General features: G+C 42.7%; 1 protein-coding gene across 1 annotated transcript in view; it reads right to left on the reverse strand.

The window, feature by feature from the left end:
- Positions 1-9,665: 9,665 nt before the first annotated feature.
- LOC120019560 (uridine diphosphate glucose pyrophosphatase NUDT14-like) overlaps positions 9,666-13,888 on the reverse strand; it is a 32,290-nt gene continuing 28,067 nt past the window's right edge. The window contains exon 5 of the mRNA XM_038962864.1: positions 9,666-10,122. Coding sequence (XP_038818792.1) covers positions 9,873-10,122 — 250 coding nt within the window. The 3' untranslated portion in view covers positions 9,666-9,872. The remainder of the gene's footprint in view (positions 10,123-13,888) is intronic.

Consider the following 13,888-nt stretch of genomic DNA (forward strand, 5'->3'; position numbering starts at 1 on the left):
ACCTGTTCTTTTCACCATTTACATAAATGCTATTGGTCAATCTGTTCAATTTTAAATGTCATCTATATGCGGATTAGAGCTGGCCCCAATTAGTCGACTGGTTGATTGATAGGCTGTTGGTAGACCGAGATTTCTTTAGTCGAGCAGTAAAAAAATAAAACAATAAAATAAAAGTGTGTAAGTGGACTATTCCATTTAAGACATGTGCTACTGAAATTGTATATTGTTATATTTTGTAAGAACAATGGTGCAACACCAATAAAAATAATATTGTTTTATAACAAATTCACTTTCTCGCGTTAGACAGCGGTCACTATCCAGGGTTCTGAAACATTGCGCTGTTGAATTGGCACCTTTTCCTAGACCATGTTGCTATATGCATAAAAGCAAAGTTAACCAGCATTTTGGTGTGGCGAACAATGCGGCAGAGTCAGCTGCGGAGTTAAGAGACGCGAAAACAGCCATTGCCTTAATTGTCTAAGAAAAGTGAAGAGAGGAAACCCCAACTTAATTAGGTCTATAATAAATTGACTACCTGTTAAATGTACCTGGCTTTCTAAATAATCTATCTATACACACACACACACACACACATTCAGAAAGTATTCAGACTCAGATTAAATAAAAACATTTCCTTAATCTACACACAAAGCACCATAACGAAAAATCGAAAACAGCTTTAGACATTTTTGCAAATGTATTAAAAATAAAAAACAGAAATACCTTATTTACATAAATATTCAGACCCTTTGCCATGAGAATAAAAATTAAGCTCGGGTGCATCCTGTTTCCATTGATCATCCTTAAGATGTTTCTACAACTTGATTGGAGTCCACCTGTTGTAAATGCAAATGATTGGACATGATTTGGAAAGGAACACACCTGTCTATATAAGGTCCCACAGTTGACAGTGCATGTCTGAGCAAAAACCAAGTCATGAGGTCAAAGAAATTGTCCATAGAGATCCCACACAGGATTGTGTCGAGGCACAGATCTGGGGAAGTGTACCAAAAAAATGTCTGCAGCATTGAGGGTCCCCAAGAACCCAGTTTCCTCCATCATTCTTCAATGGAAGAAGTTTCGAACCACCAAGACTCCTCCTAGAGCTGGCCGCCCTGCTAAACTGAGCAATCGGGGGACCAAGAACCCGAATGTCACTGACAGAGCACCACAGTTACTCTGTGGAGATGGGAGAACCTTCCAGAAGGACAACCATCTCTGCAGCACTCCACCAATAGGCCTTTATGGTAGAGTGGCCAGACGGAAGTAAAAGGCACATGACAGCCCGCTTGGAGTTTGCCATAAAGGTACCTAAAGGACTCTCAGACCATGATAAACAAGATTCTCTGGTCTGATGAAACCAAGATTAAACTCTTTGGCCTGAATGCCAAGTGTCAAGTCTGGAGGAAACCTGGCACCATCCCTGCAGTAAAGCATGGTGGTGGCAGCATCATGCTGTTGTGATGTTCTTCAGTGGCAGGGACTGGGAGACTAGTCAGGATGGAGGGAAAGATGAACAGAGAAAAATACAGAGATCCTTAATGAAAACCTGCTCCAGAGCGCTCAGGAACTCAGACTGGGGTGAAGGTTCACCTTCCAACAGGACAACAACCTTAAGCACACAGCCAAGATAATGTAGGAGTGGCTTTGGGACAAGTCTCTGAAAGTCCTTGAGTGGCCCAGCCAAAGCTCGGACTTCAACCTGATCGAACATCTCTGGAGAGACCTGAAAATAGCTGTGCAGCGACGCTTCTTTGTAGGGAAGAATAGGAGAAAATCCCCAAAAAACATGTGACAAGCTTGTAGCGTCATACCCAAGAGGACTAAATACTGTAATCTCTGCCAAAGGTGCTTCAACAAAGTACTGAGTAAAGGGACATATTTAATAAGTGTTCAAACATTTCAAACAACCGGTTTCTGCTTTGTCATTATGGGGTTACACACGTTGTGTCTGTAGATTGATGAGAATTTGTATTTTTTTATTATCCATTTCAGAAAAGGCTGTAAGGTAACAAAATGTAGAAAAAGTCAGGGGGTCTGAAAACTTTCTGAATATCTAGAGATGAAGTCAAAAGTTAACCCACACTTAGGTTGGAGTCAATAAAACTCGTTTTTCAACCACTCCACCCATTTCTTGTTAACAAACTATAGTTTTCGCAAGTCGGTTAAGACATCTACTTTGTGCATGACACAAGTCATTTTTCCAACAATTGTTTACAGATTATTTCACTGTATCACAATTCCAGTGGGTCAGAAGTTTACATACACTAAATTGACTGTGCCTTTAAACAGCTTGGAAAATTCCAGAAAATTATGTCATGTCTTTAGAAGCTTCTGATAGGCTAATTGACATCATTTGAGTCAATTGGAGGTGTACCTGTGGATGTATTTCAAGGCCTACCTTCAAACTCAGTGCCTCTTTGCTTGACATCATGGGAAAATCAAAATAATTCAGCCAAGAGCTCAGAAAAAAAATTGTATACCTCCACAAGTCTGGTTCATCCTTGGGAGCAATTTCCAAATGCCTGAAGGTACCACGTTCATCTGTACAGACAATAGTACGCAAGTATAAACACCATGGGACCACGCAGCCGTTATACCGCTCAGGAAGGAGACGGGTTCGGTCTCCTAGAGATGAACGTATTTTGGTGCGAAAAGTGCAAATCAATCCCAGAACAACAGCAAAGGACCTTGTGAAGATGCTGGAGGAAACGGGTACAAAAGTATCTATATCCAAAGTAAAACGAGTCCTATGTCGACATAACCTGAAAGGCCGCACAGCAAGGAAGAAGCCACTGCTCCAAAACCGCCATAAAAAGCCAGACTACGGTTTGCAACTGAACCTGGGGACAAAGATCATACTTTTTGGAGAAATGTCCTCTGGTCTGATGAAACAAAAATAGAACTGTTTAGCCATAATGACCATCGTTATGTTTGGAGGAAAAAGGGGGAGGCTTGCAAGCCAAAAAACACCATCCCAACCGTGAAGCACGGGGGTGGCAGCATCATGTTGTGGGGGTGCTTTGCTGCAGGAGGGACTGGTGCACTTCAAAAGAGATGGCGTCATGAGGAATGACAATTATGTGGATATATTGAAGCAACATCAAGACATCAGTCAGGAAGTTAAAGCTTGGTCGCAAATGGGTCTTCCAAATGGACAATGACCCCAAGCATACTTCCAAAGTTGAGGCAAAATGGCTTAAGGACAACAAAGTCAAGGTATTGGCGTGGCCATCACAAAGCCCTGACCTCAATCCTATAGATTATTGTGGGCAGAACTGAATAAGCGTGTGCAAGCAAGGAGGCCTACAAACCTGACTCAGTTACACCAGCTCTGTCAGGGGGAATGGGACAAAATTCACCCAACTTATTGTGGGAAGCTTGTGGAAGGCTACCCAAAACATTTGACCCAAGTTAAACAATTTGAAGGCAATGCTACCGAATACTAATTGAGTGTACGTAAACTTCTGACCCACTGGGAATGTGATGAAAGAAATAAAAGCTTAAATAAATTACTATTATTCTGACATTTCACATTCTTAAAATAAAGTGGTGATCCTAACTGACCTAAAACAGGGAATTTTTACTAGGATTAAATGTCAGGAATTGTGAAAAACTGAGTTTAAACGTATTTGGCTAAGGTGAATGTATACTTCCGACTTCAACTGTATATATACACAGTACAACTTAAAAGTTTGGACACACCTACTCAAGGGCTTTTATTTTTACCATTTTCTACATTGTAGAATAAGTGAAGACATTAAAACTATGGAACATATGAAATCATGTAGTAACCTAAAACAGTGTTAAATGTATCAAAATATATTTTATATTTGAGATTCATCAAAGTAGCCACCCTTTGCTTTGATGAGAGCTTTGCACACTCGTGGCATTCTCTCAACCAGCTTTATGAGGTAGTCACCTGGAATGCATTTAAATTCTTCATTAGCATACTCTTTATTATTCTGAATTCCGGATAACTGACGTGCCCAAAGTAAACTGCCTGTTACTCAGACCCAGAAGCTAGGATATGCATATACTTGGTAGCATTGGATAGAAAACACTGAAGTCTCTAAAACTGTTAAAATGATGTCTGTGAGTATAACAGAACTGATATGGCAGGCAAAAATCCGAGGAAAATACATCCAGACCTTTTTTTCTGAGGTCACAGGCCATTTCAATGCTAGCCTATGGGAAATACAAATAGATAGGACCCATATTGCAGTTTCTATGGCTTCCACTAGATGTTAAGTCTTTAGAAAGGGTTTCAGGCTTGTTTTTTGAAAAATGAGCAAGTAGTTGTAGTTTTTCCAAGGCGCATGAATGAGGTGCGCACTCTTCGTTATTGAACATACTATTCTCCGTCTTAAATAGTATTGTTTATTTAGATATTAGAGTACCTGAGGATTAATTTGAAACATCGTTTGACATGTATGGATGAACTTTACAGGTAACTTTTTGGATTTGTTTGTATGCATGTTGAATGAGTGGATTACTGATATCGTTGGCGCCAACTAAACTTTTTTGGATATAGAGAAAGGACTTTATCGAACAAAACGACCATTCATTGTGTAGCAGGGACCCTTGGGATTGCAAACAGAGGAAGATCTTCAAAAGGTAAGTGATTTATTTAATCGCTATTTGTGATTTTGTGACGACTGTGCTGGCTGAAAAAGTATTTTGATGTGGGGCGCTGTCCTGAGATAATCGCATGGTATGCTTTCGCTGTAAAGCCTTTTTGAAATATGACAACGTGGTTGGATTAACAAATTAAGCTTTTAAATGAAAGCTTTAAATGATACTTGTATTTTCATGAATGTTTAATATTACGATTTTTGGATTTTGAATTTCCCTCAATGCAATTTCACCGGATGTTGTCGTAGGTGTCCTGCTAGCGGTTCATGCGCCCAAACAGGTTAACAAGTGTGCCTTGTTAAAAGTTAATGTGGAATTTCTTTCCTTCATGCTTTTGAGCAAATCAGTTGTGCTGTGACACAGTAGGGTGGTATACAGAAGATAGCCCTATTATGTCAAGAACAGCTCAAATAAGCAAAGATAAACAACAGTCCATTACTTTAAGACATGAAGGACAGTCAATCCGGAAAATGTCAAGAACTTTGAAAGTTTCTTCAAGTCCAGTCGCAAAAACCATCACGCTCTATGATGAAACTGGCTCTCACGAGGACTGCCACAGAAAAGGAAGACCCAGAGTTACCTCTGCTGCAGAGGATATGGTCATTAGTTACCATCCTCAGAAATTGCAGCCCAAAAAAATGCTTCAGAGTTCAAGTAACAGACACATCTCAACATCAGCTGTTCAGAGGAGACTGTGTGAATCAGGACTTCATGGTCAAATTGCCGCAAAGAAACCACTACTAAACAACACCAATAAGAAGAGACTTGCTTGGGACAAGAAACACGAGCAATGGACATTAGACCGGTGGAAATCTGTCATTTGGTCTGATGAGTCCAAATTTGAGATTTTTGGTTCCAACCGCCGTGTCTTTGTGAGGACGATCTCCGCATGTGTGGTTCCCACCGTGAAGCATGCAGGAAGAGGTGTGATGGTGCTTTGCTGGTGACACTGATTTATTTAGAATTCAAGGCACACTTAACCAGCATGGCTACCACACCATTCTGCAGCGATAGGCCATCCCATCTGGTTTGCGCTTAGTGGGACTATCACTTGTTTTTCAACAGGACAATGACCCAACACACCTCCAGGCTGTGTAAGGGCTATTTGACTAAGGAGAGTGATGGTGTATTGCATCAGATGACATGGCCTCCACCAACACCCGACCTCATCCCAATTGAGATGGTTTGGGATGAGTTGGATCGCAGCAAACAAGTGCTCAGCATATGTGGGAACTCCTTCAAGACGTTTGGTAAAGCATTCCAGGTGAAGCAGGTTGAGAGAATGCCAAAAGTGTGCAAAGCTGTCAAGGTAAAGGGTGGCTACTTCGAAGAATCTCAAATATAAAATATACGTATTTGTTTAACACTTTATATATACACACAAACAGTATTCAGACCTTGACTTTTTGCACATTGTTACATTTACAGCCTTATTCTAAAAGCAATTCTCAGCAATCTACACACAAAGCCCATAATGACAAAGCGCAAACAGGTTTTTGCAAATTTATTAAAAATAAAAAACACAAATACCTTATTTACTTAAGTATTCAGACCCTTTGCTATGAGACTAACTTGAGCTCATCCTGTTTCCATTGATCATCCTTGAGATGTTTCTACAACTTGATTGGACATGATTTGGAAAGGCACACAACGCACCGGTCTATATAAGATCCTACAATTGACACTGTCAATTGTAGGATCTTATATAGACCGGTGCGTTGTGTGCCTTTCAGAGCAAAAACCAAGCCATGAGGTCGAAGGAATTTTCTGTAAAGCTCTGAGACAGGATTGTGTCGAGGCACAGATCTGGGGAAAGGTACCAAAACATTTCTGCAACATTGAAGGTCCCCAAGAACACAGTTGCCTCCATCATTCTTAAATTGAAGACTTCTGGAACCACCAAGACTTCCTAGAGTACAGAGTCTGAATAATTATGTAAATAGTTTTTATTTTTAACAGATTTGCAAAAATGTTCAACACTGTTTTTGCTTGTTCATTACGGGATATTGTGTGTAGATTGAGGGACAAAAAAACGATTTAATAACAAAATGTGGAAAAAGTGAAGGGGTCTGAATACTTTCCGAGTGCACTGTGTGTGTACACACCAAAAATATAAACGCAACATGTATAGTGCTGGTCCCATGTTTCATGAGCTAAAATAAAACATCCCAGAAAAGTTAAATACGCACAAAAACCTTACTTCTCTCAAATGTTGTTTACAAATATTTGTTTACATCCCTGTTAGTGAGCATTTCTCCTTTGCCAAGATAATCCATCCACCTGACAGATGTAGCATATCAAGAAGCTGACAGCATGATCATTACGGGACAGCAGGTAGCCTAGTGGTTAGAGCGTTGGGCCAGTAACCAAAAGGTTGCTCGATCGAATCCCTGAGCTGACAAGACAAAAATCTGTCGTTCTGCCCCCTGAACAAGGCAGTTAAACCCACTGTTCCCCGGTAGGCAGTAATTGTAAATAAGAATTTGTACTTAACTGACTTGCCAAGTTAAATAAAGGTTAAATAAAATAAAACAATTACACAGGCGCACCTTGTGTTAGGGAGAATATATGGGTAGGCATAAGCCATGGACAGTTAACCCGATGGCAATTTGAATGCATACGAAATCCTGGAGGCCCATTGTCGTGCCATTCATCCGTCGCAATAACGTCATGTTTAAGCATGATAATGCACAGCCTTATGTTGCAAGGACCTGTATACAATTCCTGGAAGCTGAAAATGTCCCAGTTTGTCCATGGCCCGCATACTCACCAGCCATGGACACCCATTGAGCATGTTTGGGATCGATGTGCAAGACAGCGTGTTCCAGTTCCTGCCAATATCCATCAGCTTTGCACAGCCATTAAAAAGGAGTGGGACAACAGTCCACAGGCACAATCAACAGCCTGATCAACTCTATGAGAAGGAGATGTGTTGAATGAGGCAAATAGTGGTCACACCAGATACTGACTGGTTTTTTGATCCACACCCATACTTTTTTTTTTTTTTTTTTTTAAAGGTATCTATAACCAACAAATGCATATCTGTATTCCCAGTCATGTGAAATACATAGATTAGGGCCTAATGAATTAATTTCAAGAGTCGGAATTCCTTCTATGAACTGTAAGTCAGTCAAATCTGAAATGATTGCATGTTGCGTTTATATTTTTGTTCAGTATAGTACCACTGATCTTTACCAAGTTTTAGCGGAAGGGGCCATGAATCCACACATTAATATCTTGCCAAAAGAAAGGTTTTTCTTGAGAAGATTTGTCAATAAACCATTTAGGACTTTGACAGTCCGTGATATTGGCAAACTACATAGAAATGTTACGACATATTTGTCATCAGTACAATACCCAAGGGTTAAAAAGCCTATGGCTAAAAGGTGCAGAATGGGGATCCCTGAATGTCACCTCATCGAGAGGGGGAAACCGTTTCGACCTAAGACGTTAAGCAAGTGATTGTTGTCTTAAGCTCTTTCTTTCCCAAATAGGGTTGCACAATTCCGGAACCTTTCCCCAAGTTCCGAGGTTTTTCAGAAATTCCGCTTGAAAGATTTATAGTAAAACTGGAGGGAATAATCGAGGATGGAATCCTACAGCTGGGAATCCTCCATCCGGGATTACTGAAAACCTGGGAACGTTTTGCAACCCTAGTTTCAAACCACTATAGACTTGGATAGCTGCTGTTGTCGATTTCTGTGGAAATTGGGGTGTTTTGAAGTGGTCTGGCCAAAACAGCCATGGGGGAAAGGGGGGTTTAACTGTTGTGAAGCTGAGAGACATGGCCCAAGTTAAAAAGAGCAACCATTTTCCTTCGAGCCTCACACAGTGCAAGTATCAAAAAAAAAAAAAACTTTCCCCCCGCGTCAGGTTAAAAAACATCACAAAACAGCACTATGGGCTCGAGGTGCTATTCCAGGAAGCTGGGTTAAGTACCATGCTAAACTTACTCCGACATGTTACAAGCTAGGTTTTCAATTTCCCAAAACAAAACTCCCATTGAGCCTCCGTAGAATGGAGCAGGGTCATAGGGGCTCGACATCACTTTCCTTCATTAGGAAAAAACAAAACACTGTCTGAGATATATAAAAACGCTGTCGTTCTCAGCCAATATCGGTGAAGCCTTCCTGTTAACACACATGTATAAGTGTGAGAGCAATTGTCCACCAGAAGGTTCTCACAATATCACAATTATTCATATGGTGGTTACTAGTGTTATCACAATGCGCAGTATCACGATACTCAGAATTATCGCAGTATCGTGATGAGTATTGTGTAGTATCACGATATTACAATACCTCTGAGTATTGTGATACGGAGTGTTGTGGTACTGGTATTGTGACATTAGTAACTGAAATAAAGCTTATCAGTGTAGAGGTAGGTGATATTCCTGTGGTAGTTAAAAGAAGCCTCTATCGAAAGCACAATTTCTTGTGACCTCAGAGCACGCACTACTGTAGTGACATCCCTGGATTCAATGCAATGCTTACAACATATCTAAACGCCTAAGCAAACTGAAATGTTGATTTGTTTTTAGACCATGATCAAACAACCAACTATCAAAGTATTGCTTAGAGAAGTGTCCCCCAGTCCTGGACGTGAGGGACCCAAAAGGGGAGAATACTTTTTTTTCTAGCCCGGCAGTTACTCAAGTCATTCATTTGTTAAATTAGGAGTGTTAGTGCTTGGCTTGGATAAAAATGCCCTGTGTAGATCATAGAGAAAGTAAGCAAGGCGTGCCTGGAACAGCTGTGGTAATTTAACAGACTCAGCAACGACCGTCGAATGTGATAAGCTCTGGCACTGAATAAGAAACAACATTTTTGCACTCCTGGAACGTAATCAAATCAACTGCAGACGAGCAGCTCTGAACAAGAGTGATGTTGCCATCTTTGTGACCTCTGAGGAAAAAGTTACACAAACAAAAAGTGAATATGGCAAGTTTTAGAGGAAAAGGAATTAAGACCAAAAATTTGACAACCCCCCAAAAAAGAACACAGTTAGTAACAAGACAAAAATGGTTGCCATGGGGCCATTTTATATGGAAATTGTCAGAGGCAAGGTGTTGGGAGTAGATTGAAGTTGTCTCTAACCACTGACACAGGGTCAGATATTTTTCTCCATACCCTTAATAGTAAAGATAAGGCTTGGGGTTAGGGTCTTCTGATCCCAGATCTGTTGTTAACTGCAACTTCTACCTCAGGCTCAAGAGTGCAAGGACGGGGTTGGGTGGGTTACACGTTGGTGGAGATCTTGTACTTGGGCGACATGTTGTTGTGGAACCAGATGAAGCTGAAGATGACGCTCATGGTCTTGGGGATGCTCTCGTCGTAGGCAAATGTCATGGCCTCGTGGAGGGGCACTTTGACCACTTCAATCAGCTCCCCCTCCTGAGGCACGCCTCCGCCCTTGCCCACGCGGTTCTCGTCCGACACCTCGGCGTAGAACATGGTCTGTTTGGCTCCTGTCACGCCTACGCCGGAGCTGTCGAGAGAGAGGTGACACACACATGAGGTCAAAGGTCAGGTGACTGGCATGTAAGCCTGTTTAGTATTTCACACAGCAAATGTTATCCAGCTAAATTTGGAGGGTTTTAGCAGTCAGTTCAAAATCAAAGATTGTCCCAAACCAATGCCAAAGCTTTTGAGAGATCACCATGACAATCCCAGGTGAAACACCACCAGCTTGGAGTTGGTGGAGAGGGAGTGGTGAGTGTAGTGTGTCTATAGGGCGATGATGATGATCCTCTTTGGGGCTTGAGGATCCCCATGAAAGGCTTCCCCTCTACACTTAGATTCCTCAATTCTCCCCACATGACAGCCATATCAAAACACCATCCACAGGCATCTAAAATGAGCCCACAGCTAGGGGCCAAGTAAGGTCCCTTAATCCTGATTGAGGAATCCAGGAAATCATCCTGTAAAAGGTTCGGTGGGAGGTGTAGGGTGACATTGCCCCTAGATGCTGATCTGAATTCGGGAGGGAAAGCTGATCCTAGACCTGCACCTACGGGAACACTCACCCCAGACCCTGGCTGGGATCCAAGAGTTCCAACAGCCATTGCTTCTGCTACCGAAGATAGCACATCAGTTGTACACCATCCACAGGCAGCTAAAACAAACAAGAACTCAAGTCCTTTTGTTCACCTGACCTAGAATTCCTCACAATCAAATGCCGACCATAGTATCTCTCAACTCTCCTCGGTTATCGTCACAGCCGTGTATATCAAGCAAGCGGATACCAAGACGGCCATCAAGGAACTTCACTGGACATTACGAAAACCATATATCCTGAGGCTGCATTTATTGTAGCGGGGGATTTTAACAAAGCTAATCTGAGAACAAGGCTACCTAAATTCTAATCTGCATATCGTTGCAGTACACGAGCGAGTAACACTCGACCACTTCTACTCTAACTTCCGCAATGAATACAAGGCCCTCCCCTGCCCTCCTTTTGGCAAATCTGACCATGACTCCATCTTGTTGCTCCCCTCCTATAGGCAGAAACTAAAACAGGTCACCCCCATGCTTAGGTCTATCCAACGCTGGTCTGACAAAATCAGATTCCACACTTCAAGATTGCGTCGATCACGTGGACTGGGATATGTTCCGGGTAGCCTCAGACAATAACATTGACGTATACGTTGACTCGGTGAACAAGTTAATAAGGAAGTGTATGAAATGTTATACCCACTATGACTATTAAAACCTTCCCTAACCAGAAACTGTAGATTGATGGCAGCATTTGCGCAAAACTGAAAGCACGTACCACTGCATTTAATTATGGCAAGGCAACTGGAAACATGGCCGAATAGAAACAATGTAGTTTTTCCCTCCGTAAGTCAATCAAACAAGCAAAGTGTCAGTATATAGAGACAAAGTGGAGTCGCAATTCAACGGCTCAGACATGAGAGGTATGTGGCAGGGTCTACAGTCAATCACGGATTACAAAAGAAAAACAGCCCCATCGCGGACATCAACGTCTTGCTCCCAGACAAATTAAACAACTTATTTGCGGACAATACAGTGCCACCAACACAGCCCACTACCAAGACTGCGGGATCTCCTTCTCCGTGGCCGATGTGAGTAAAACATTTAAACGTGTTAACACTCGCAGGGCTGCCGGCCCAGATGAAATCCCTAGCCGCGTCCTCAGAGCATGCGCAGACCAGCTGGCTGGTGTGTTTACGGACATATTCAATCAATCCCTATCCCAGTCTGCAAGAGGGCCACCATTGTTCCTGTTCCCAAGAAAGCTAAGGTAACTGAGCTAAACGACAACCGCCCCGTAGCACGGAATTCTGTCATCATGAAGTGCTTTGAGAGACTAGTCAAGGATCATATCACCTCCACCCTACCGGTCACCCTAGAACCACTCCAATTCGCTTACCGCCCCAATAGATCCACAGACGATGCAATCACCATCACGCTGCCCTATCCGATCTGGAAAAGAGGAATAACTATGTAAGAATGCTGTTCATCGACTACAGCGCAGCATTCAACACCATAGTATCGTCCAAACTCATCATTAAGCTTGAGACCCGGTCTCGACCCCGCCCTGTTCAACTGGGTCTGGGACTTTAACGGGCCGCCCCCAGGTGGTGAGGGTAGGAAACAACATCTCCACCCCGCTGATCCTCAACACTGGGACCCCACAAGGGTGTGTTCTCAGCCCTCTCCTGTACTCCCTGTTCACCCATGACTGTGTACCCATGCACGCCTCCAACTCAATCAAGTTTGCAGACGACACTACAGTGGTAGGCTTGATTACCGACCAAGACGAGACGGCCTACAGGGAGGAGGTGAGGGCCCTCGGTGTGTGGTGTCAGGAAAACAACCTCTCAACGTCAACAAAACAAAGGAGATGATCGTGGACTTCAGGAAACAGCAGAGGGAGCACCCCCCTATCCTCAGGAGGCTGAAGAAATTTGGCTTGTCACTTAAAACACAAACTTCTACAGATGCACAATCGAGAGCATCCTGTCGTGCTTTATCACCGCCTGGTACGGCAACTGCTCCGCCCACATCCGCAAGGCTCTCCAGAGGGTAGTGAGGTCTGCACAACGCATCACCGGGGGGCAAACTACCTGCCCTCCAGGACACCTACACCACTCAATGTCACAGGAAGGCCAAAAAGATCATCAAGGACAACAACCACCCGAGCCACTACCTGTTCACCCTGTTATCATCCAGAAGGCGAGGTCAGTACAGGTGCATCAAAGCTGGGACCAAGAGACTGAAAAACAGCTTCTATCTCAAGGCCATCAGACTGTTAAACAGCCATCACTAACATTGAGTGGCTGCTGCCAACATACTGATATATCTCTAGCCACTTTAATAATTAAAAATTGGATGCATCACCAGTCACTTTCAACAATGCCACTTTAAATAATGTTTACATACCCTACATTACTCATCTCATATGTATATACTGTACTCTATACTAGAGGTCAACCGATTAATCGGAATAGCCGATTAATTAGGGCCGATTTCAAGTTTTCATAACAATCAGTAATCGGCATTTTTGCACACAGATTGTGGCCGATAACATTGCACTCCACGAGGAGACTGTGTGGCAAGCTGACTACCTGTTACACGAGTGCAGCAAGAAGCCAAGGTAAGTTGCTAGCTAGCATTAAACTTCTTATAAAAAAACAATAAATCTTAACATAATCATTAGTTAACTACACATGGTTGAGGATATTACTAGATTATCTAGCTTCTCCTGCGTTGCATATAATCGATGCGGTGCCTAATTTTAAATTTCTCATCGAATCACAGCCTACTTCACCAAACGGGTGATGATTTAACAATCGCATTCATGAAAAAAGCACTGTCGTTGCGCCAATGTGAACCTAACCATAAGCATCAATGCCTTTCTTTAAAATCAATACACAAGCACATATTTTTTTTACCTGCATATTTAGTTAATATTGCCTGCTAACATGACTTTCTTTTAACTAGGGAAATTGCGTCCCGTGCAAGCAGAGTCAGGGTATATGCAGCAGTTTGGGCCACCTGGCTCGTTGCGAACTGTGAAGACCATTTCTTCAGGGGCCGTTTGAGCAGACACATGCACATTTGTGGCCTGCTGGAGGTAATTTTGCAGGGCTCTGGCAGTGCTCCTCCTGCTCAAAGGCGGAGGTAGCGGTCCTGCAGCTGGGTTGTTGACCTCCTACGGCCTCCTCCACGTCTCCTGATGTACTGGCCTGTCTCCTGGTAGCGCCTCCATGCTCTGGACACTACGCTGA

Source organism: Salvelinus namaycush, chromosome 24, assembly GCF_016432855.1.
Source record: "Salvelinus namaycush isolate Seneca chromosome 24, SaNama_1.0, whole genome shotgun sequence".
Taxonomy (NCBI): Eukaryota; Metazoa; Chordata; class Actinopteri; order Salmoniformes; family Salmonidae; genus Salvelinus; species Salvelinus namaycush.